The sequence below is a fragment of the Diabrotica virgifera genome, chromosome 2 (assembly GCF_917563875.1).
Source record: "Diabrotica virgifera virgifera chromosome 2, PGI_DIABVI_V3a".
Taxonomy (NCBI): Eukaryota; Metazoa; Arthropoda; class Insecta; order Coleoptera; family Chrysomelidae; genus Diabrotica; species Diabrotica virgifera.
Window position 1 is genome coordinate 72,859,013 of NC_065444.1, and position 23,535 is coordinate 72,882,547.

A 23,535-nucleotide genomic window follows, 5' to 3' on the forward strand; every position below is an offset into this window, starting at 1 on the left:
ACCTATTGTCTGGGAAAGCAGAAAACAGAATAGTGTTTCTCTGTCAAGCACAGAAGCGGAATACATAGCAGTATCAGAAGCTGCTAAAGAGGCTATTTTTTTAAAAAATTTGTTGTATGAGATGTTGGGTATTGATGAAATCGTTATACTATATAATGATAATATGGGAGCTCATAAATTAGCAATAAATCCTGTATTGAATAGAAGGACGAAACACATTGATATCCGATATCATTTTGTCAAAGAAGCTGTAAACAAAGGTTTGATAAAGCTGGAATATTTGGACACAGCTAACATGCCAGCTGATCTCTTGACAAAAAGCTTGAGTTCTGTGAAACATAATAAGTTTTTGAAAGAGATTGGTTTAGTTAAGATAGTGTAATAAACATTTGATAAATGTTATTTTCTTAATTTGTTTATCTAGTGGGAGTGTTGGATATAGATAAATAAATTAAATATTTTTATAGCAGTGCCATCTACTGGCCGCTTTACTATTTACTGTATAGTGTGTTGCTTTCAACGTTTGTTTAACATGTAGTCCTTAAAATACAGCCATTGGGTAAACAACGTTTTATTTGTTCCTTAAATCTCCCATTTTTGTTCCTCAACTCTACAATTTACGAACAAGAACATCGGAGAAGTTTAGAACTAAAAATTTTATCGCTATTATAGATCACTTCATTACCTCCTTAAGTCAGAGGCTTTCTGCATATGAATCCATTCATTCCAATTTTGGATTTTTACATCATTTTCGAAAATTGTAAAATTTAACTCTCAATGAAATTGAAGCTCACTCATTAAAGCTTACCAACATTTATAGCAATGATTTAGATGAAAACTTATGTGTCCATCTGGTACAGTTTGTAAGATTCTTCAATTCATTTAAAGATTAAATCAGCTCATCAAATATAACCTTCGGAGTACGAAGACTGGGTCAAGCGTGACCCGAAATTCACTTATTTCTTAATATTTTATGAAATATTTTTTTTACAAATCCAATTGATCGTAAGTTCTCCTTATTTGTTTCAATCTATTTTTTCGTATATAATTCGTGAACATTCAAATTACAGTTTTTCGTCTACGTAACATCTATGATGCCGGGTCAGTCCTGACCCGGTCTTCGGATTTCGAAGAATATTTTCAATATGTTTGTAGGTACACGTAAATCGCAGCCGTCTCTGTTTACGGGTATACGTATTTAAATATATGGCCGGAGCGAATTTACCTATGCCCGTTTTCTGTAAGGTATTAAAATCTGGCCGCCGGAGCGAACTAGTATATGCCCATGGGAAACCATCTTAAAAAAATACAATAATTTAGGATTATAATTGTTATGTTTGTTTGTTTTTTGTTGAAATAAAGATACTGTTTATTAATACTGACTATTTAAAACATCCTTATAAATAAAATCAGAATGGGTCACGCTTGACCCATCATCGTAATCTAAGTAAGTCAAATAATCTCCGTACTCCGAAGGATAAGCAAAGAACTTCAAATGTACCAACTGCTAAAAGAAAAGAATATGAATGATGCTTTTCCAAATGTTGAGGTGACACTTTGTTTATATTTAGTTCTGATTCTAACTGCAGTAGATAGAGATTATTCTTAAAATTTCAGTTAATTAAAAATCGACTTCGGTCTATGATGGGCCAAGAGTGTTTGAATCATCTCTCTAAAATGAGCATTGGCCACGATGTCTTAATGCAACTAGATATGTCCCACATAACCAAGAAATTTTCAATTAAAATATCTCGAAAAGTTCCCGGACTTGAACCATAGATCTTACTATTTATTTTAATATTTTACTGTAACAAGTTACAGCTCTTGTACTTTTTATTATCTAAAATTATATTTATAAAAGTGGATCAACAATTTTTTAATGGTAGGAGGTAGGGCCCCCACACCAATTCTGACCAGGGTCCCCCACTGCCTTAAATCCGGCTCTGGTAATACACTGCTTAAAACAAATTTCACACTTGTGAAATTTTTCTCCAGTATGCGATCTCATATGAACTAGTAAATAACTTTTTCGAGCAAACTGTTTAAAACAAATTTCACGCTTGTACAGTTTTTCTCCAGTGTGCATTCTCATATGACTTTTCAAGTTACCTGCTTTAGTAAACTAATAAATTTCACACTTGTACGTGTGTAGAAAGCTTCACCAGTTGTTAAATGGATCTGGTGAATGTCTATTGTTCTTCACACAAGACGGGAACCAGCTTCTTTAGTGGTTGATAACGTAGACTCTGATTATCTTTGTCGAATCGAAACAAGATGTAAATCGGAGTTGAAATGAATAATAAAACGGTGGGGTAATTATTTTATTTTGTAACACAAACACTATTTACAATCACTGTAGAATAATAACTATTACTGAGTTTAATACAAAACATACATATATTCTGCTACGTACTACGAATTGTGAGTAAAGTGAAAGGTGATTATGAGAGAGAGTGAGAGTATAAGTGATAATAAAAGAGAGATGAATAATTCGCATGAATAACCGTGTAATAATAATGAGAAATGTGGACCGTGAATTAAGAATATATGGTCATTCAGAAGACTACATTTTGGGTTGTGCTAAAACGCACTTTATCAACTCGGAGACTGACGGGTAACTAACTGAGAAAACTTACTGAACTGACTAAGAAACATAATTCGGTCTCTTTTTCTCTTGTCGAGTTGGAGGAGCCGTATCGAGTTGTCGTGTTGGATCCTCAACGGGACGAAAGGGGGAGCCAACTATTTAGTGGAGTCACTGAAAGTTTTCACCTCCGATTTCGTTGAACCTTCATCCGGATTTTCATGAAAATTGGTGAGTAGTTAGAAGATACTTCAAGTAACAAAGGTGACATGATGCTAACTTACGCTTTTACCCTGGGGGTGGATGCCACCCCTTCTCGGGGGTGAAACTTTTTTGTTAAAAATAATTCCAGAAATCGATAGAGGGGCCACTTCTACGCAAAATTTGTTATATAAAGTTATTAACATAAATCAATACTTTTTGAGTTATTAAATATCAAAGATTTTCTCACGTATTACTCAAAAACTATAAGTTTTTGTAAAAAAGCTATTATTGCCAAAATTAAAGATAATAAAAAATTTAATACACTCCCACTTAAAGAACTAAACTGTTATTTCAAAGTGAGTTATGGGTAATTGAATGTAGATTTCAGAGAAAACTGCTTAAAACAAATTTCGATTTTTCTACAGTGTGTACTCTCAAATGATTTTTCAAAGATTTTCACTAAACTGTTTTAAACAAATTTCGCGCCTGTAAAGACAGTTTTACATTATACTATTTTCATGCTAGGAAAGAGCCATGCAAGAAAGATTATGAAACTGCGCATGCCCACGCGCTATTTTCATGTAATTCCTGTGCTAGACGAAAAATTAAAACATGTTCTAATTTTTCATGCTATTTTGATGCAGGTTGTCAAATTTCATGTTGCCAATCATAGCGATGCCTCAGAAGCCAATCGGTGTAAGTCAATAAGTGTTTGAAATGAGATACAAAATGTTTCTGAATGCAGTTGCAGAAATATAAGTAATTATTAAAAACAAATAAATCGTCTTTATTTATCATAATATGGGTAACATATTCATAAATACAAACAAGGAAGTAATAATATTATTATATATAATAATGTGTGTTAAACTTCAATAAGTCATTTTTAGGGAGAATTGACTTACACCGTTTGACTTCTGATTCTGAGGCATCCAAGAGTGTCATTCAGAACGAAGTGACGACACCATCTTTTTTATTTGGATTAGTGCTGTTTCACTCTTACGCATAGTAAAGCTGCTACAGTTGTCCTCCCCTTCCGTGCCTATACTCACACTGAATGTCATCACAGATTCTCGATACAATGTGTTAGAAAGAGATGCCACAAACCAGTCCATGAGATCTTGTCGTCAGGAAGCGCGGAAAGTAGGCTCACTCTATGTTAATATATACCTCTATGTTGCCAATATAACAAAATTTATAGGTTAGAATAAAACTTAACCTTATTGTGTAAATTTAAATGTTATTTCTTGGAAGTAATTTGATTTGAAAGAACTGTCATTTGGAAGAAATGTGATTTATACTTGAATATAATAAAATGTTGGACTCAAATTTCCAAGTGAAATATCTAAAGTTAATGTTTTGGTATATTCTTTTGTTGGCAACAATAAAAGTTGTATCAAAAATTGCACAGAAATAGATCTGATGTAAAAAGGTCAGGCTAGGCAAGAGATATGCCATGCAAGACGGACTTGCATAGCCTTGATGTAAGCTGCTTTAAGATTTTTCCCCAGTGTGCACTCTCAACTGATTTTTCAAAGATCTTGCTTCACTAAACTGTTTTGTGCTATTAGGCGTAAAAGATATGCAACCAGTATAGCAGAGGAATAATAGCTGTTCTCTTGAGGTAGAGGTTGTCGGCGAGAGGCACGAGGCACAGGGAGGTTATGTTTCGTTAACTTAATAAACAAGTTATAAAAACATCCAGTGTATTATTTCAGACAATAATACCACATGTTTTAAACAAATTCCACACTTATAAGGTATGTGTTCTATATACTCCAGTATGTATTCTCAAATGTTTTGTCAAATCACTTGTAGTAGTAGACTGCTTAAAACAAATTTGACACTTGTGAGATTTTTCTCCAGTGCAGTATGCGATCTCATAGGGACTGGTAAATGATTTTTTCGAGCAAACTGCTTAAACCAGATTTCTCACTTGAATACCTCTGAAATGCTAATAGATCTAAGTGCCACTTTTTACAAATATCCTTTTATTGTTGCTAAGTGTAAGTGATCTATGTCCCTATACCAATGCACTGCTAAGATGTATGCGCCAAACACTCTCAAAACTGCTACAAAAAATTCCAACAGACTGCACTGTATTAGCTCAATAGCATTAGCTCAATAGAGCATCTCTAAATCAGAAAAGGAGTATTTAAGCTCAGATTTAAATATGAGCTGAGTGTTTACATCATGTAAAGATAAACATCATAATAGTATCGTCAGTTAAAAGTTTTAAGGTAAAGTTTTTCTTAAAGACTTTCCTAAATTATCCTTCAGAAGATCAATAGTAGATAAATGCAAAAAATGTGATTACCTGATTACCTACATATGAAAACCAAAGTAAGAGCTAGTATTTTGTCAATCAAAGCCAAAAAACGATTACCCTTACAACCAGTCGCAGGGCTCAGTTTCTTTGCTGCGGATAATAGAAAAGAAAGCAAAAGTGTCAAAATCGCAGACTGTTCAAGATGTCCAAAATGTAATTTGAACAATCCACAAACTTCAATTTCCTTTCAAGTTCTCAGCATGGACAAGTTTTTTGACTTTGAGGAAGCTGGATCAAAGTACATAAACACAAAAAATATACGAATTTCTCAACATTCATGTACATCGATTTTTCTGCCAGGAAATCTTCGCTAGAGGTTCTCGTTTTCCTTCTACTTTTCTTTGTCAAACTAGTTGCAGCAGTACATATGTCTCTCTTCCTCATGATCTGACCGAGGTATTCTATTTTTGATATTTTATTGTGGTTAACAGCAAAATCTATTAAGTCTCTAGCCATGCCTAAATATTGATAAAAACAACCCTGGATTTGTGGCATGCAAGCAAAATTTTAATGAATTATTTGAGTGGGAGAAATTATATGTTCTAAAAAAATATTTCTATTACGGACATAGCCTCCGTAAAGCTCAACACCTTACCAGGGAAGCTTCCATTGGCCGATAAAAAGAAAAAGGATCTCCAGAACATGCTAGAGTTTATTGATAAACCTAACAGTGAGTTCTAGCGACAACTGTGTGAAGGTACGGGTGAAGGTGTTAGATCTGTTAGAAGTGACTGTATCGGTGGACTTAGATCTGTTCATAAAATAGTAATAAACTTCATAATATTGTTAAAGATTATTGAAACATGATATAGGTAAGCCTTTGCAGTTTAATAGTGTAATATTTTAAAACATCTTTTGCAAAACTCTAGGGAATTTTATGTAAACTGTCGTATTTTTGTTCATTTGCCAAAAATTTTCTTTTTGGCACTTAGATTAATTACGAGCCCCTTCCCATATCAGTTGGCCCAATGCAGATTGAAAAAAAATCCAATTTTATAGAACAAAAACCAAAGTCAAGCATACCTAAACTTTGAAAGTTTTAATTTACCGATAATTTGTGGATTTCCAGAAGTATACAAAATATGTTTTAAATTAATAAAAACGATTAATTGAACAGAATAACAACAAATTAAAAAACAACGTAAACCATATCTAGTTTTATCGAAACAAATGTGAAAGTTTACATCTGAGTGACATCCCTTTTATTTTTAATTCTGGCAACACTCTGGTGTAAATGAATCCCATATTTTTTGCAAGTTTTGCTTCAATTCTTTGACGGACCTAGCAGGATGTTTCCCCAATGTTTTTTTTTTTGTTTCGCGCCATAAAGAGGCGTGAAAGTTTCTCTCAGGGACAATTCGGGACGCTTATAAACGTATTCCAGAAGTAGAATATCATGGTCTCCAATCCAGTTTAAACTCTTTTGGCTTATGGCAACCTTCGCCATCCCATTGGAAGACATGTTTCGTTGATTTTAACTTGTTTAAATGACTTTGTTCCAAAATCGGTAAGAGATTATTTAAAACCTTCAAATATTATTTGCCCGCATTTAAAATTCTATCGATAAAATGCAACTTTTCCACACCTTTCGCCAACATGCTGCCCCAGACCACGATAAACGTAGGAAATTTCACTTTTCTGTTAAGACAGTCAGGTTGAAAATCTTTATTTTTCCTGTGAATAACTCGACTTCTACTGTCTCCAATTCGACTCCAACACACACTTCAAATCTGGATTCATCACTCCATTGTATTGCATCCCTTAGTCAATTTGTCTAGCCCCAATGCTCTTTTGACCATTTTAATCTATTTTTCTTGTGTTGTAATGTTAAGACTGTATTAGTCTCGGATACTAAAATGAAAATTTTCAAAAATAATTTATATTGAGTTTTTCACCTTTATCAATTAATTTGTAAGTAAGCAAATCTTAATTTGTGGACCTCTCGGTGATATGTTGATCTAGAAACGTGTCTTCCAAAGAAGTTAATCCACAAAACACTTAAATCTAGCTAAGTTGCACGTCGTTTTTCGCTATAATGCTTCTTAATTCCCTTCGATCTGCTTCGTTTATTTTACTTTTTCTTGCATTTATAGGTTTGGTAATACCAAAACCTGAGGTTTTGTATCTCCTAACTATATTTCTTACCCTATACTGTGACAATTGAAGCATATTCGCGATTTCCGAATTAGATTTTCCAGAATTCAAAAATTTATTAATGATTGAACAAAAATGTTTTTATATCCATCACTTTATCTCCAACCATTCCCATTGATAATTTTATCTCGACAAACGGTAGTAGGTTTTATAATATTACAAAATCTATTTGACATTAATTGACAATTGTTTTGATATAATTTTCCACAGCTAGCTCTGATTTTAAGATAATTATGGAAAAAATGAATGTATGTTTATAAAAATTTATTTATATGTAAGTGATGCAAAGGCCACGATTTAGCGATTTTTTATTATTATTTTTTGAAATAAATAAAAAGATCACAAGGGTAATGTTTTAAATAAATATTAATAAAAAAGGCAATAATAATAAATTAATACGGGAACTTATAAAAATATGTAGATTATTATTTGTTTTTGGTAATTGCCATAAACTGCAAATTCCAAAGGTGGGCCAACTGAAATGGGAAGGGGCTCGTAGCATTTCAGGTCTTCACTTGTACGGTTTCTCTTCAGTGTGCATTTCTCAGATGTTTTTTCAAATGAACATTCTGAAAAAACTGCTTAAAACAAATTTCACACTTGTAAGGCGTTTCCCCAGTGTGCAATCTCAAATGTGTTTTCAGATGAGATTTTAGAGAAAACTGCTTATAACAAATTTCACACTTGTAAGATTTTTCATCAGTATGCACTGTCAAATGATTTTTCAAAGTACCTGTTTGACTAAACTGTTTTAAACAAATTCCACACTTGTAAGGTTTTTCCCCAGTGTGCACTCTCAAATGGTTTTTCAAAGATCTTGTTTCACTAAACTGTTTTAAACAAATATCACACTTGTAAGGTTTTTCTCCAGTATGTGTTCTCAAATGTTTTGTCAAATCACTTGTGGTAATACACTGTTTAAAACAAATTTCACACTTGTGAGATTTTTCTCCAGTATGCGAGATCATATGGACTGGTAAATAACTTTTTCGAGCAAACTTCTTAAAACAAATTTCACACTTGTAAGGTTTTTCCCCAGTGTGCAATTTGATATGTCGTTTCAAATAACGTGTATGGTTAAATTGCTTGAAACAAATTTCACATTTACAAATAGAATTTTTTGATGTTGTTTCTTCAGTGTTTTCACTCATTTGTTGTTCTGTAGTGTATGCAAGTTCAGTTTTCATGATTTCCCTTCCGTTCGGAGAAAACCCTAAAACAAAAAAGATCTTTTTATAATACTAAGTTTTTACTATTTATAAGACACAATATAAAAAGTATAATAAAAACAATTATTTTTCAAATCAAAATGTCAATTTCTTCTTCTTCTTCTTCGTGCGACTAGGATTACTCCTGTTTGTTTGCCTCTTATTCTGTTTTAATTGTTGTTGACTGCATATTGTCTTTCCCACCTTTTCGGCGGCCTTCCAACGGGTCTTCTACTATACGGCTTGTTGCTTTTACAGATGTTCGCTAATCTATCTGGTTCCATTCGGTTTACATGTTCGTTCCAGTTTATTTTCTTGTTTTTATCCATCTGTTAATATTTTGAATTTTGCTTTATTCGCGTATACTTCTGTTGCTTTGTCTGTCTCTTAATGATATGTCCGCTATTGATCTTATTATTTAGGAATGGCCTTACTGTTGTCTTGTATATTTTTATTTTGCTTTCCGTGGTCAGATATTTGTCTCTCCATATGGTTCCTCGGAGACAACCACTTACTCTTTCTGCTTTTGCTGCATACCTTGTGGTCTCTGTTCTTATATTCCTGTTTCCTGTCACTAGTGATCTCTACTCCTAGTTAATGCGTTTCGTGATACGCGGTTCACGAATAGTGTGTACTGTAGGGTGTTGTTCATTAAAAATCAATTCGTAATATTATTCGTGTGTGCACAGTAAGTTGCTCTTGTGAGCGGCAAATTAACTAACATCAACGGCTGCACAACAACACGAACTGACGAACAATGGATAAATCAGGTATCGCGTATTACGAATCGAGAACTACGCATAGTATGTATGCTTTATTCGCGAAATACTATGAACTACACCGAACTAGACGATTCACGATCGCGCATTACGAATCGCGAATTCACGCATAGTCTGTAGCCGCCTTCAGAGTAGTAAAAGAATTTTTTTAAAAGACACTGTCTTTCGGTCCTTTTCCTAGACGAAGAGAAGGTAAATGCGTGGCCTAAGTGTCCTCTATTTGCTTTCTCCTATTTCGTCGTCTCTATGTGATTATATATTGTAAAATCCGGAGATATGGGATGCAGCCAGAAAGCAGTTTATTAACGAAAAGTCTTGGATTTAAAATATTGTTTATTAGGGGAAGGGAGGGCAAGATGGAAGGCTTAACTTTATGATGTGTAAAAAAATAAAACAACGTAATACAAAACTTTCATTTTAATCATTCTTTAAAGAGACCTTATACAGTTACAAAAGTCAGCCATTAAATATTATTAATAATAAGTAGAATTTTTTTTATGAGTAATTAAAAAATAATGTCAAAAATTCCATCTTGCCCTTACCCTGAGGGCAGGATGGAAAGCTTGTTCGGGCAAGATGGAATGTAGAGGAAAGCACTACATTTTACAGTTTACACACATAAAACTGCCATCTTCTGTGTCGGTACACAATTCATGTGCCCAACCATTACATACAGGACATTGTACCCAGTCCTCTGTGGGTGGTTCAACATAACGTTCACCACATACAAAGAACACATCATTTTGTGAAGACTGTTCTAAATGTTGTACAATATTTTTAACTTTTTCTGTTTTTGTCCCTTTTCCTTTACCTTTTCTTTTATTCTCGCAGGTTCCTATTTCCTTGCTGATATTTTTGCTTAACTATTATCTTCCAACTTGCCCTAAGTTGCAATTTTCCATCTTGCCCATATGCCCCTTTCCAATAAAAATATCAATATTTTAAAAATGCTTTATTATTTCTCTTATTTAAATATCAATTCAGATAACCTGTACCTAGTAGATACTTTGTATAAATGCATAATAATAATATTATACACCTTGTTTAAATAATCGGATCACAAAAATTCAATAATTGCGTAATATTTAACTGCAAAAATAAGAAGGAAGCGTGTACACTCATTAGCTGACCTGAACTGATTGAACCGTCGTTTGTAAATGGAAGAGGTTCGCCTGCATCTGTGTGAGTGTGGATCCGGGCGCTTTATTGCGCAGTTCGGGTTTTATAGGTAATTTCCATCTTGCCCTATCCTTCCATCTTACCCTCCTTTCCCCTATATTTTTATTTCAATTATTCTAATTGTTTAAAAAGTAGTAAACTTTGTATCTAGGGCTTTTCGTTTTCCTCGTAACTTAATAATGTATACTTAATATACTTAATAATTAATAGAGTTAAAAAAGTTAATACTTTTTTATTAATAACTAGCTGACCCGGCAAACTTCGTACCGCCTTAAAACTAAATAATGTTTGAATGTTTAATACCTAAAATTACCAGAAAGCCAAAAAATACTAAAAAATATTGCGTACCTATACTTTTTTCTACCAAATGCATAGTTTGCGATTCTATAAGGGACATAGGTACAAACATTCATTTTTATTTACTATAGAGAATAGGGAAATATTTAGATTGCTATTAAAACATGGGGGTTGGTGATAGAAAAGTGAAAATTTAGGGTTGTATCTTTCGGTTCCACAACATATAAAATTAAGAAAAAACAGTTTGTCCAAAAAATAACAAATAATATCTCCCTTTTCACTTAGATTGTTGGTCTTACCAACTCAGGAACCTTCAGGGGTTCATGTACAACAAATTTGCTTATTAAGATCAATCATAATATTATGACCAAAAATGCCTAGTTTGCGATTCTATAAAAGACATACAGATTTTTTTATATTGTCTCGTATAAATAATAAAAACGTGGTATTATAAAAATAAATATTTTTCAAAATAAAATGTCAATTTAAAAAACAAAAAGAATTTTCAGCGCCAGGATTTGAACCCCGATCTCCTGAGTGAAACGTAGGAGCCAAGTAAGCAAATCCATTAAATTTTCTGAGTAACGTATATAAATATTTGATATTTAAGCTGTAGCGTTGGTCCATCAACTTTCATGTTTCACCTTTTCTTGACTAAAATCCCCGGTTTTGGGCCAGCTGACACATCATTTGTTAATAAGCTTTGAAACACCTACCTAAATAAAAAGAAACCAGCCATGCTCCGGTCAAATTTGACACTACCTCCCTGGCTATTCGCGGTGTGCAAGTACTTGGAAAGGGAAACGAGAAACGACCGTGCGCGAGTCGCGGAGAAATATTGCATCTATCTTAAATAATTCATATTGTCAATTGAAATTGTCAAATTGACGTATATTTCATACCTTCTGTCATTGACGCAGAAAAATTATATATTGCTCCACAATATTGATATGATATGCAATTATTATATAAAGGTAAATTTAATTAATTGTATTTTGCTTGCAGTACTGCATTTTAATAACTGATTTTATTTACTACATACAATTGTTTACGTTTGCTAAACATAACCTGCATCTTATTTTTTCTTCTTATTATTTTTTTGGACTATGGTCTTGACAATTATCCAGCAACCAGGACTAATATAATTGGCCAATATAATTAAAAGTGCGAATAAAAGTACAGAGCGTAGAAATAGAGGTCGCTTTGCCGAACTTGCACGGTCCCAATAAGTTTTATAACTCACCGTAATTGGGTTTATGTTTTAGATATATGTATTGTTTGTAAATGAAAAATGTATGGTTGTATGTAGCATATTATCGGAATGTCATGTTTGTTCCATACTAGAGGTCCAGTCATTGGACTGACCTCTCTAACGTCAATTTTTTTTACTTCAAACTCCAAAGACGCTTATTGTTAGAATTTTTTATAACTAACAGATTGCTGAATAAACGTTTAAAAAAAAAGTTATTGTTTTTTTTTCTGGCTCATTTTAAGGTTTGTCTATAAAATTGTACAATTTTCAATGACAATAAAGCATATTTCTATTCTATTCTATTGTTGTGAGCGGAATAGGGACAAAAAAATAAACTCAAAAAGGAAGCGTAGTAAATGGGTGCATGAAATTTGTAAAAAACGAAACAAGGAAAGTGAATTTGCTACTTTATTTTGTGATTTAATCGAACATTAAAACAAATTTTACCAATACTTCAGAATGAGTTACGAAAATATCAATGGGTGCGTTCGGACGACCACAGCAGCTGGACAGCTGAGTAAGCGGTGGTGTTCAGGTGACACTGCTGGAAGTCAGCCGCTGAAAGATTTACTAAAGCCTTGGTTTCCTCGAAAGCGGCACCGACAAAATGCGACCGTAACACTGCGATGAATGACGTCATAAAAAACTAGCACGCAAAATAATAGCAGTGGTTTCCAAGGATGCGTTGGAAGCCACCGCTTGCTGAGTATACACATTTCATTGGCGCAGTGAAGAACCTTGAATTTTTCACCGTAATCTGACGTCATTCATCGCAGTGTTACGGTCGCAGTTTGTCGGTGCCGCTTTCGAGGAAACCCAGGCTTTAGCTTTCCTTATTAGCGCTGGATACAAGCACTAAGCTACTTTGTACGGACAGTCAGCCACTGTGGTCGTCCGAACACACCCTCTATTTTAATCTCCGCAATAACTCTTATCTATTATAAAAACTGATCTCACAAAACAAAAAACATTTATTTCTTTTACTTTGAAAATCAACTAATTTATAGTTTGCAAAGAAAGCGATATATTGAATTCAGCATCACTTCTGACATCTGGTTGCATTAAAATACATATGTACAGCCCTTGAGGACCACCCTCGTCAATATTTTCAATTCGTTCCGTTGTGGAAGCGCACACTATTCACTACGTACCGGATCGCTAGATCGTTGCCACATTTAGTAGATTTTTGATATTTATTTAAAAATTCTAATAGGCAATATTTTATAGTAGATTTTTGGTATATTTCAACATTTTGTTATGGCTAAAATAAAATTTGCTTTTTAATAGTATTTACCCCATTTTTAAATTTATTTTCACACATTTTATTACAATTTCCTAATGTCATTACCGAAAATAAGATTCAGGGCGTAGATAATGAATGCACTAAGCAAAGAAAGCGCTGGGAAGACACAGGAAGCAGCGACGAAAAAGCACTTTTAGGAGTCCGCATGTGGAGAAGAGCAGCCACAGACAAACAAGGGTGGAGGCAAACATGAAGCAGCCCAAGGTTCAATTTAGGCTGTAGGGCCGTATAAGAAGAAGGCTATTCTGCAGTGTGGACTTTCATATGTTTATCCAAAGAAGTTTTATGTCTGAACTGCCTAAAACAAATTTCACACCTGTGAAGGTCTGCGCTCATTAGATCGAATCGGTCGGCAACGGAACGGGCCGCTACAGCCCGGAATTAAATACCTAAGCGCGCATTTACCGGCAACACATCGGTAAAATCTCGCCAGGTCAGTCAGCGTAATGGACTAGTGTATTTACATAGTTCAGAGAAGATGGATCCAAAAGTGATTATTGTTAGTTTGTTATTTCGCTTAAACTTTTAGTTGTACAATTTTCAATGACAATAAAGCATATTTCTATTCTATTATATTGTTGTGAGCGGAATAGGAACAACAAAATAAGCTCAAAAAGAAAGCGTACTAAATGGGTGCATGAAATTTGTAAAAAACGAAACACGGAAAGTGAATTTGCTACTTTATTTCGTGATTTAATCGAACATTACAACAAATTTTACCAATATTTCAGAATGACATTATAAAAACTGATTTCACAAAACAAAATACAACATTTAATTATTTTACTTTAAAAATCAACTAATTTATAGTTTTCAAAGAAAGCATATTTAATGGTTTCCGACGGCAATATATTGAATTCAGCATCTCTTCTGACATCTGGTTACATTAAAATACATATGTACAGCCCTTGAGGACCACCTTCGTCAATATTTTCGATTCGTTCCGTTGTGGAAGCGCAAACTATTCACTACGTACCGGATCGCTAGACTACACTACACTCCAACGACCAAGCAGCGTTGCCACATTTAGTACATTTCTACTTTTTTGATAGACTTTTAATTCTAATAGGTAATATCATGGTGATAAAAAAATTAAAGATTTTGACTACTGATCATGAAAATCGGAATTCAAGATCCGACTGGGAAGGTAAATCTAGTAGACCGTGAGGCCTTCCAGGTCGTCAACAAGAAAAATCCTCACGAACCAGAATACATTCTGGATGAAAGAAGAGTTTTGCGAGCAGCCGTAAAGATAGGTACATGGAACGTTAGAACAATATACGAAGAGGGATAAATCTATAATGCCATTCAAGAAATGGAAAGACTCTCGATTAGTATTATGGGAATAAGCGAAATGCGTTGGACAGATACGGGACACCGAATTATCAAAGACCACAAAATATTCTACTCAGGAAATCTTACAAACGAACATGTAAATGGAGTGGGCCTAATTATTAATACTACAATCGCCAACTGTGTCAATCACTTTGTACCTGTGTCAGAAAGAATGCTCTTAGTTCAGCTAAACACAACTCCCATAAACACAAATATTATTCAAGTTTACGCTCCTACAGCGGAAGCTTCAGAAGAAATTATAGAAGAATTTTACAGTGACCTTACTAATTTGACAAAAGGATTCGGAAAAACGAAATACTGCTAATAATGGGCGACTTTAATGCCAAAGTTGGCAAAGGACAAAGTTTAAATTTAGTAGGATCCTTTGGCTAGGAGAACGTAACGAACGTGGAGACCGTTTGATTGATTTTGCAACTGAAGAACAGCTCGTAGTCACAAACACCTTTTATGATCTTCCTCCAAGACGACTATAAACTTGGAAATCTCCTCAGAATACTCCAGATCACACAGTACGAAATCCAATAGACTATATCCTTGTCAACAAACGATTTAGAAACTCTATAACATCTGTAAAAACGTACCCGGGATCCGACAAAATCGGATCACAATCCACTTGTCGCCAAAATGAAACTTAGTTTAAAGAAAATTCAAAGACCAAAAATTCGGAAATACGATATTAATCAACTGAAAAATAAAACAGTAAAAGAAAAGGTACACAAACGCCTAAAAGAAGAAACGTGGGTTCATACAGAAATAGATAGCACAGAGTTAGAACTAGAAAAGAACAAACTAAGTCAAGAAATATCAGAGAAATACTTAAGACCTGAAAGAACAAAGAAAAAAATGGATGACAGAGAAGATTCTATGTATGATGCAAGACAGAAGAAAGGCTAAAGATAATAAGAATAACTACAACAAAATAAATAACGGAATTAAAAGGGCTATTAAAATAGCAAAAATTGGTTAAGCTCGAAATGTACAGAGATAGAGTTATTACAACAAAAACATGATTCGTTTAACCTCCATAAAAAGATCAAAGAAGCAAACTGCAGGCTTATATAAACACAAGAACACTGGATTTCTGACAGATAATCATGGAAACATAGTATTGGAAATAGAACAGAAAAGGGATATTTGTATTAAAATTAGATACGTGGAAAAAACCTTTCAAGATATACGAAGTAACACTGGCATCACAACAAACACCAATTGCGAATCTGGACCTCCACTTACAGTTGAAGAAGTAACGTATGGCATAAAAAGTACCAAAGATAGTAAAGCAGCAGACCCTGATCATTTTCATTCCGAATTCTTAAAACTTATGGACTACGACGGCATAAAATGGTTGACAAATATATTTAACAATATATATGACAAAGGCATAATTCCCCAAAAATGGCTAGAATCAACTTTTATAAATCTTCCAAAAAACCAAATGCGAGAAAGTGCAAAGACTATAAAATTATAAACCTTATGAGCCATTTACTGAAAACATTTCTAAAGGTCATTCACAAACGAATATATACAAAGTGCGAGGAACAACTAACAAGAACACAATTCGGATTTCGTGATGCTCTGGGAACATGAGAGGCCCTTTTTGCTGTGCAAGTGCTATTTCAGAGATGCAGAGATGTAAATTGTGATATATACTTATGCTTTATAGATTACCAGAAAGCATTTGACAGAGTAAAACATGGCAGATTAATAACTCTAATGCAGGAAATTGGAATTGACAACAAAGATCTAAGAATTATCAGAAACATGTATTACAATCAAACGGCCAAAATCAAAATAGAAGTTAACCAGTGAACTGATAAAATTGCAATAGAACGAGGAGTACGACAGGGCTGTATTTTATCTCCACTACTATTCAATATTTACTCTGAATGGGTATTTAAGGAAGCTTTAGACGGTTGTGCGAAAGGAGTGTTACTAAATGGTGAATGGTTGAATAACATTGGATATGCAGATGACAGCATAGTTTTTGCCGATAATCTGAATGATTTACAGATATTAACAAATCGTATAACAGAAGTCAGCAACAGATACGGACTAATTCTTAACATAAAGAAGACCAAATTTATGACAATTAGTAAAAAACCAATACTAAACGCTCAACTTACAATCAACCAACAGAATATCGAAAGAGTTGAGCAATATACATATCTGGGTACGAATTTAAATAGCCAATGGGACCACTCAACAGAAATTAAACAGCGAATAATAAAAACGAAAGCAGCATACTTTAGAATGAGATCCATTTTCAACAGTCGAGACATATTAAAAACAAAATACCGTCTGTTGAAATAATACATATTCACAGTTCTGCTCTACGGGATGGAAGCGTGGACACTAACTGTTGCATCTATGTGAATCGGCTCGAAGCTTTCGAAATGTGGTGTTATAGGCGCATCTTACGTATATCCTGGATTGACCGAATTACTAATGTGGAATTCCTGCGTAGAATGGGGAAAGAGTGTGAAATTCTCATAACCATAAAAACAAAAAAATTAGAATATCTGGGACATGTAATGGGAAATCAATAACGTTACGGCGTTCTCCAACTGATTCTCCAAGTGAAGGTAAATAGTAAAAGAATACCGGGAAGAAGACGCATTTCCTGGCTTCAAAATTTACGAAAGTGGTATAACACGACTACCACTGAACTGTTCCGCGCTGAGGTAAACAAAGTCAAGATAGCCATGATGATCGCCAACATCCGGAACGGATAGGCACTTTAAGAAGAAGAATATTTTTTAGTAGATTTTTGGTATATTTCAACATTTTGTTATGACTAAAATAAAATTTATTTTTTAATAGTATTTAACCCTTTTTAAAATTAATTTTCACACATTTTGTTACAATTTCCTAATGTCATTACCGAAAATAAGATTCAGAACGTAGATAATATGTAAATATGATATGATAATATATAAATGAAACTAACAAACTTGCTTGTTTCAAGCAGCAATGCAAGTAGTATTTCGGGTGATATTCAGTTCGAGTTCGATATTGATTTCGAGTTCAGGCATTCGGTGAGCCTATTACAAGCTAACGACGGAAAACTAAAATATCTAAACATATGTAATCTAACATATCTAAACATATGTAATCTAACATATCTAAACATATTATGTGTTTACCTGTTTCTAATGTAAAATGCGAAAGAATTGTTGGGAATTGTACCAAATTTGATTCAGACATGCAGATGTTAAGATCAATAGATGACAAAATATTGTATAGGAATATTAAATATGAAACTAATAAAACTTAATGATAAGTAGGTCATTTTGTTTTTCCTGTTAAAATGTAAAAAAGTTTTTTTACACAAATTCATATCATATTAATTTTTAGTTAAGTTAGCTGTTGTGTTTATTATAAAAAAAGTCCTAAATTATATACAAATCCGTTAATAAAGTTTTATAGCATATTTTAGTTTTTGATTCAGTAGATTTTAGATAAACATGCAGTAGATTTCCTAAATAAAATGTGGCAACGCTGCGCCAACGGCGAAAATATTCTCTTCCGAGATATCGGCGCGAAGATATTAAAATGCCGATTGTCGTGGTCCGTTCCGTAGCGGGTGTTCCGTATAAGTGGTGCCGGCCTTAAGGCTTTCCTCAGTGTGCACTTTCAAATGTCTTTTCAAATGACTTCCTTGAGAAAACTGTTTAAAACAAATTTTGCACTTATGAGGCTTTTCTCCACTGTGCATTCTATAATGATTTTTCAAATTGCCTGTTTTACTAAACTGTTTTAAACAAATTTCACACTTGTAAGTCCTTTCTCCTGTGTGTACTCTCAAATGTGTTTTCAAATCAAATTCTTGACCAAACTGTTTAAAACAAGTTTCACACTTTAACGGTTTTTCTCCAGTGTGCACTCTTAAATGTTTTTTCAAAACACCTGTTTGACTAAACTGTTTAAAACAAGTTTCGCACTTGTACGGTTTTTCTCCAGTGTGCACTCTCAAATGTATTTTCAAATGACTTCCTTGAGAAAACTGCTTAAAACAAATTTCACATTTATAAGCCCATTCTCCAGTGTGAATTTTTAAACGTGTTTTCAAATGAACTTTCTGAGAAAACTGCTTAAAACAAACTTCACACTTATAAGGTTTTTCTCCAATGTGAATCTTTATATGATTATCCAAAGATTTTTTATAGCCGAACTGCTTAAAACAAATTTCACACTTGTAAGGTTTTTTTCCCAGTGTGCACTGACAAATGTCTTTTCAAAGAACTTGCTGCACTAAACTGTTTTAAACAAATTTCAAACTTGTAAGGCATTTCACCAGTGTGCACTCTCAAATGTGTTTTCAAATCATCTGTTTGACGAAACTGTTTAAAACAAATTGCACATTTGTGAGGTTTTTCTCCAGTATCTGTTCTTAAATGTCTTGTCAAATCATTTGTAGTAATACACTGCTTAAAACAAATTTCACACTTGTAAGACTTTTTTCTAGAGTGTGTTTTTATATGTGGTTTCAAAGAACCTGCATGGTTAAATTGCTTAAAACAAATTTTACATTTACGAATAGAATTCTTTAAAGCTGTTTCTTCAGTGTTTGCACTTATTTGTTGTTCAGTGGTGCGTGCAAGTTCACTTTCCATGATTTCCATTCTGTTATGAGAAAAATCAAAAATAAAAACAAAAACAATAAAAAAATTCTCTTGAGACTACAGGGTGGAACAAATGAATAATAAACTTTAATAAGAATGACTATAATCTAATCTTATAAAATCCTAATGCGACACGTCGTAAAGTTTGTCCGGGTCAATTTAGGCTGAGGTGCCGTAGAGGAAGAAGGCTATTCTGCAGTGTAAACTTTCATATGTTTATCCAAAGAAGTTTTATGTCTGAACTGCTTAAACCAAATTTCACACTCTGTGAAGGTCTGCGCTAATTAGATCGAATCGGTCGGCAACGGAACGGGCCGCTACAGCCCGGATTTAAATACCTAAGCGCGCATTTACCGGCAACACATCGGCAAAATCTCGCCAGGTCAGTCAGCGTAATGGACTAGTGTATTTACATAGTTCAGAGAAGATGGGTCCAAAAATGATTATTGTTAGTTTGTTATTTCGCTTAAACTTATTAGTTGTACAATTTTCAATGACAATAAAGCATATTTCTATTCTATTCTATTGTTGTGAGCGGAATAGGAACAACAAAATAAGCTCAAAAAGGAAGCGTGCTAAATGGGTGCATGAAATTTGTAAAAAACGAAACACGGAAAGTGAATTTGCTACTTTATTTCGTGATTTAATCGAACATTAAAACAAATTTTACCAATATTTCAGAATGGTATTATAAAAACTGATCTCACAAAACAAAATATAACATTTAATTCTTTTACTTTAAAAATCTACTAATTTATAGTTTTCCAAGAAAGCATATTTAATGGATTCCGACGGCAATATATTGAATCCAGCATCTCTTCCGACATCTGGTTACATTAAAATACATACAGCCCTCGAGGACCACCCTCGTCAACATTTTTGATTCGTTCCGTTGTGGAAGCGCAAACTATTCACTAAAATATTCTCTTCCGAGATATCGGCGCGTTCCGATGTGAATCGATGTGCTACGATTCCGTAAAGTAAGCGCCGAGTCTTTTGAATACACGAATATATTATTGTCCTTTTCATGATCATTTTTCAGTGCGTAACAAATGATAGGAAAAAGGGTAAGTCCGTGATAATACACATTTATGACATTTATTCTAACATAACATTTTAGTTCAATCTGACAGTTGTCACATTTTATTTTCAATTTGGAATAAAAACAAATCAAATGTGTTTCTTGCATTTATAAAATGGTATTTTCTTTGATTTGTATAGTCTTATAAATTATACAGATTATATTTGTAATATTATTATCTAATTAAAAAAAAATATTTTTTTTTATTATGGCGCCATCTATCGACAACTAGAATAAATGTTATAAATGACACCAACGAAATGTAATCACCGACGTGCCTTTTTTCTGTCACATACAATTTAATGCGTTAGAAAGAAATCGAAAAACTGTGACGCACTGAAAGATGATCATGAGAAAAAGAATAAAATGCCGATTGTCGTGGTCCGTGCCGTAGCGGGTGTTCCGTATGCGTATTTACACGTGCTCCTATACGGTGGTACCAGGGTGCTGAAATTTATTCGCCTTTGATACACACTATTCAGCTACTAGTCCACGTGGTGAGACCTCTCCCGTTTGAAAATTTTCTGATTCGGTTTCTTTTTGGATTCCTATTCAAAAATGTCCCCTTTAAACAAATCTGAAGGGTGCCAGGCGGAATTTTTGGGCAGAAATTGTTTAAACAATTTTTGAAGATATTCTTCTTTAGCGGCGATTCGATTGAGGGTAAAATTGTACATAAATCTGCGCGCCTGCGCACACAGACAGCATGTAGTTCGTTGCTAATCTTTCAAGATAGGTATGTATGTATCTGTAACCGTGCAAATAAGTCATTAAAGAATATATTAGTGTTTTTAGTAAATGTATTATTTATTATAATTCTTGTGTTTTTGGATTTGTGTTTCTCTGTAGTAAAATAATAAAATATTATGTAGGCATAACATTTTTACACTATTTATCGCCGTGTTGTGTAATTATATCCGAAACTTACATGTCAATTACAAGGTCCTCGCTGGCGTAGTTGGTAGGGCGTTAGCTCCGAGATTGGAAAGACGCGGGTTCGAATCCTGGGCGATTCATATTTTTTATTTTTGGTTGTTTTATTAAAAATTTTTTGAAAGTGGTAGATAAGAAAGTTAGTTTAGTTTTTAAATAAAATACAAATAACCTGTTAAGTATATTTACTTCGTTTAAATTACCTATATAATAGAAGAATATCTTCTTACGTGCGTACAAAGTACACACACATTCTTTTTTTAAACAACACACAAAGTATCACCTTTTTTGCCCTGGAACATATTTTTTTAGGTTTTTGGGTCATTCTAAACAAGAAAGTTATCTTGTGATTTTTCTAAAAATTGAATAGTTTTTGAGTTATAGGCGATTTCAAATCTGAAAAATGCGAAAATACGCATTTTCGAGGCTTAAAAACGCATATTTAAATTAGTATTTTTGAGGTTGCCAAATACTTAAATTGTAGTTTAAACATTCATTTTTAAGATTCTGAAGAGAGATCCGGCCTAACTTCAATTTAGACCGTTGTTATTTAATTGTTAATTATGCGTGTCCACCCGATTTTTTTGCCGTTGCGAAGGACTTTTTTTCAACAATTTCCTATTTTCCTCCGAAATTTTTTTTTTAAATTCTTTGGGACATTCTAAATAAAAAAAGTTTGTTGTCATTTTTCTCAAAAGTTTTAATAATAGTTTTAAAGTTATAGCGATTTAAAATCCAAAAATACATAAACATATGCATTTTTGGATTTGGGGACGAGAACGAAAAACAGCCTAAATGGTAGGCCGTAAAATCCACAGCCTTTGACCAAAATGGAGAAGTAATATATGGATTGACGAGTCTTTTCCTAAACTTTAAGATGGGATTTGGCTCAATTTTCAATTCAGTCAGGTTTAGAAAATCGAAAATTTCGTGTATATAGTGTCGCATGTAGGGGTGTTGTGCGCCACTGGCCAGAACTGCCGTTCTCTGGTAATTTTCAAAATTAGATGTGCATTGGAAAAGTAATGATCAGTACTATCAGAAGCCGCAAAGGTCGACCTTATATTTTTGAAATTTTTGGTACTTTTGAGAACAAGAAAGAAAAACAGACCCTAAATAGGAATAGACGTAAAATCCACACCCTATGACCAAAATGAAATGTTCACATGTGGATGGGCGAGTCTTTTGCTAAACTTTAATTTTTTAATTCAGTCAGATTTAGAAAATCGAAAAGTTCGTGTAGGTATATAATATATACTATACTATATTATAGTGTCGCATGTAGAGGGGTTGTGCGCCACTAGCGAGAATTGCCGTTTTCTGTGGTCGCCTTGGTTGCATTCTCTCCCAAATGATCTAGTACTTACGACACTAGTGATAAGACAATCCGAGTTCATATCCCAGCTATCCTAATAATTATGTAAGTATGGTCGGCAAATGAACTCGGATTGCCCAATCAAACTTATATCGGAACCGCAACAGCATCGTAACCACTACAAGTACATAAACCATGATTGATTAATAATATTGATTTTTTCGATATAAACTAAGTTTCGATAACCAATAAATCGAAAACTATTAATTTTATCAAAAAAATATAAAACATTTTTTGCTTACAATTTTTCCCAACATTTGCGGTTGAAATATAATAAAAAATTTCCATCCGCGAGATGGGGTTGCAACCACCCCATGGTAAAAGCGTCTTTCGGCATCATATATATTTTGATCCTTGGACTATCCACTACTTATTGTCAAATTTTCAAGCAAATCGATCCATTCTGTAAAAATTGCGAAGTGAAAAGTTTCAGTTCCTGGACTATTGGAGCTCTATAACTTCTGAAGGGCTGAACTGATGTTGATCACTAAACATGAGTTTAAAACGTATTGACAAGTAGTATCTGATGCATCCAATATCAAGTATGATAACTGAACGTATTACAGGAATTATTAAGCTTGAAGAACGGTTTTTACCATAAGAAATAGATTTGATCATACTTATGAAGCCTATAACTCAGAGGCGTAGCTACCGCCGTATCAATTATACGGGGCCCCCGGTATTCAGGGGTCCCAACGGAGCATGTCGAAACAAAATTCCATTCAAAAAATTGAACAACACATTCTGCAATTATTTCACTATTAAAACGCTTTGAAACAATGTACATATTTTTTATTGTTGGGATATCGACATTTTCGTGTAATGGATTCTTTATTATAAACTATATTTATGTACTGTACAAGTACCTATCTATTTTCT

General features: G+C 33.6%; 1 protein-coding gene across 1 annotated transcript in view; it reads right to left on the reverse strand.

Annotated features, from left to right (window-relative positions):
- Positions 1-2,291: 2,291 nt before the first annotated feature.
- LOC126880097 (zinc finger protein 813-like) overlaps positions 2,292-23,535 on the reverse strand; it is a 106,428-nt gene continuing 85,184 nt past the window's right edge. The window contains exon 5 of the mRNA XM_050643779.1: positions 2,292-8,484. Within this exon, the coding sequence (XP_050499736.1) occupies positions 7,802-8,484 (683 nt within the window). The 3' untranslated portion in view covers positions 2,292-7,801. The remainder of the gene's footprint in view (positions 8,485-23,535) is intronic.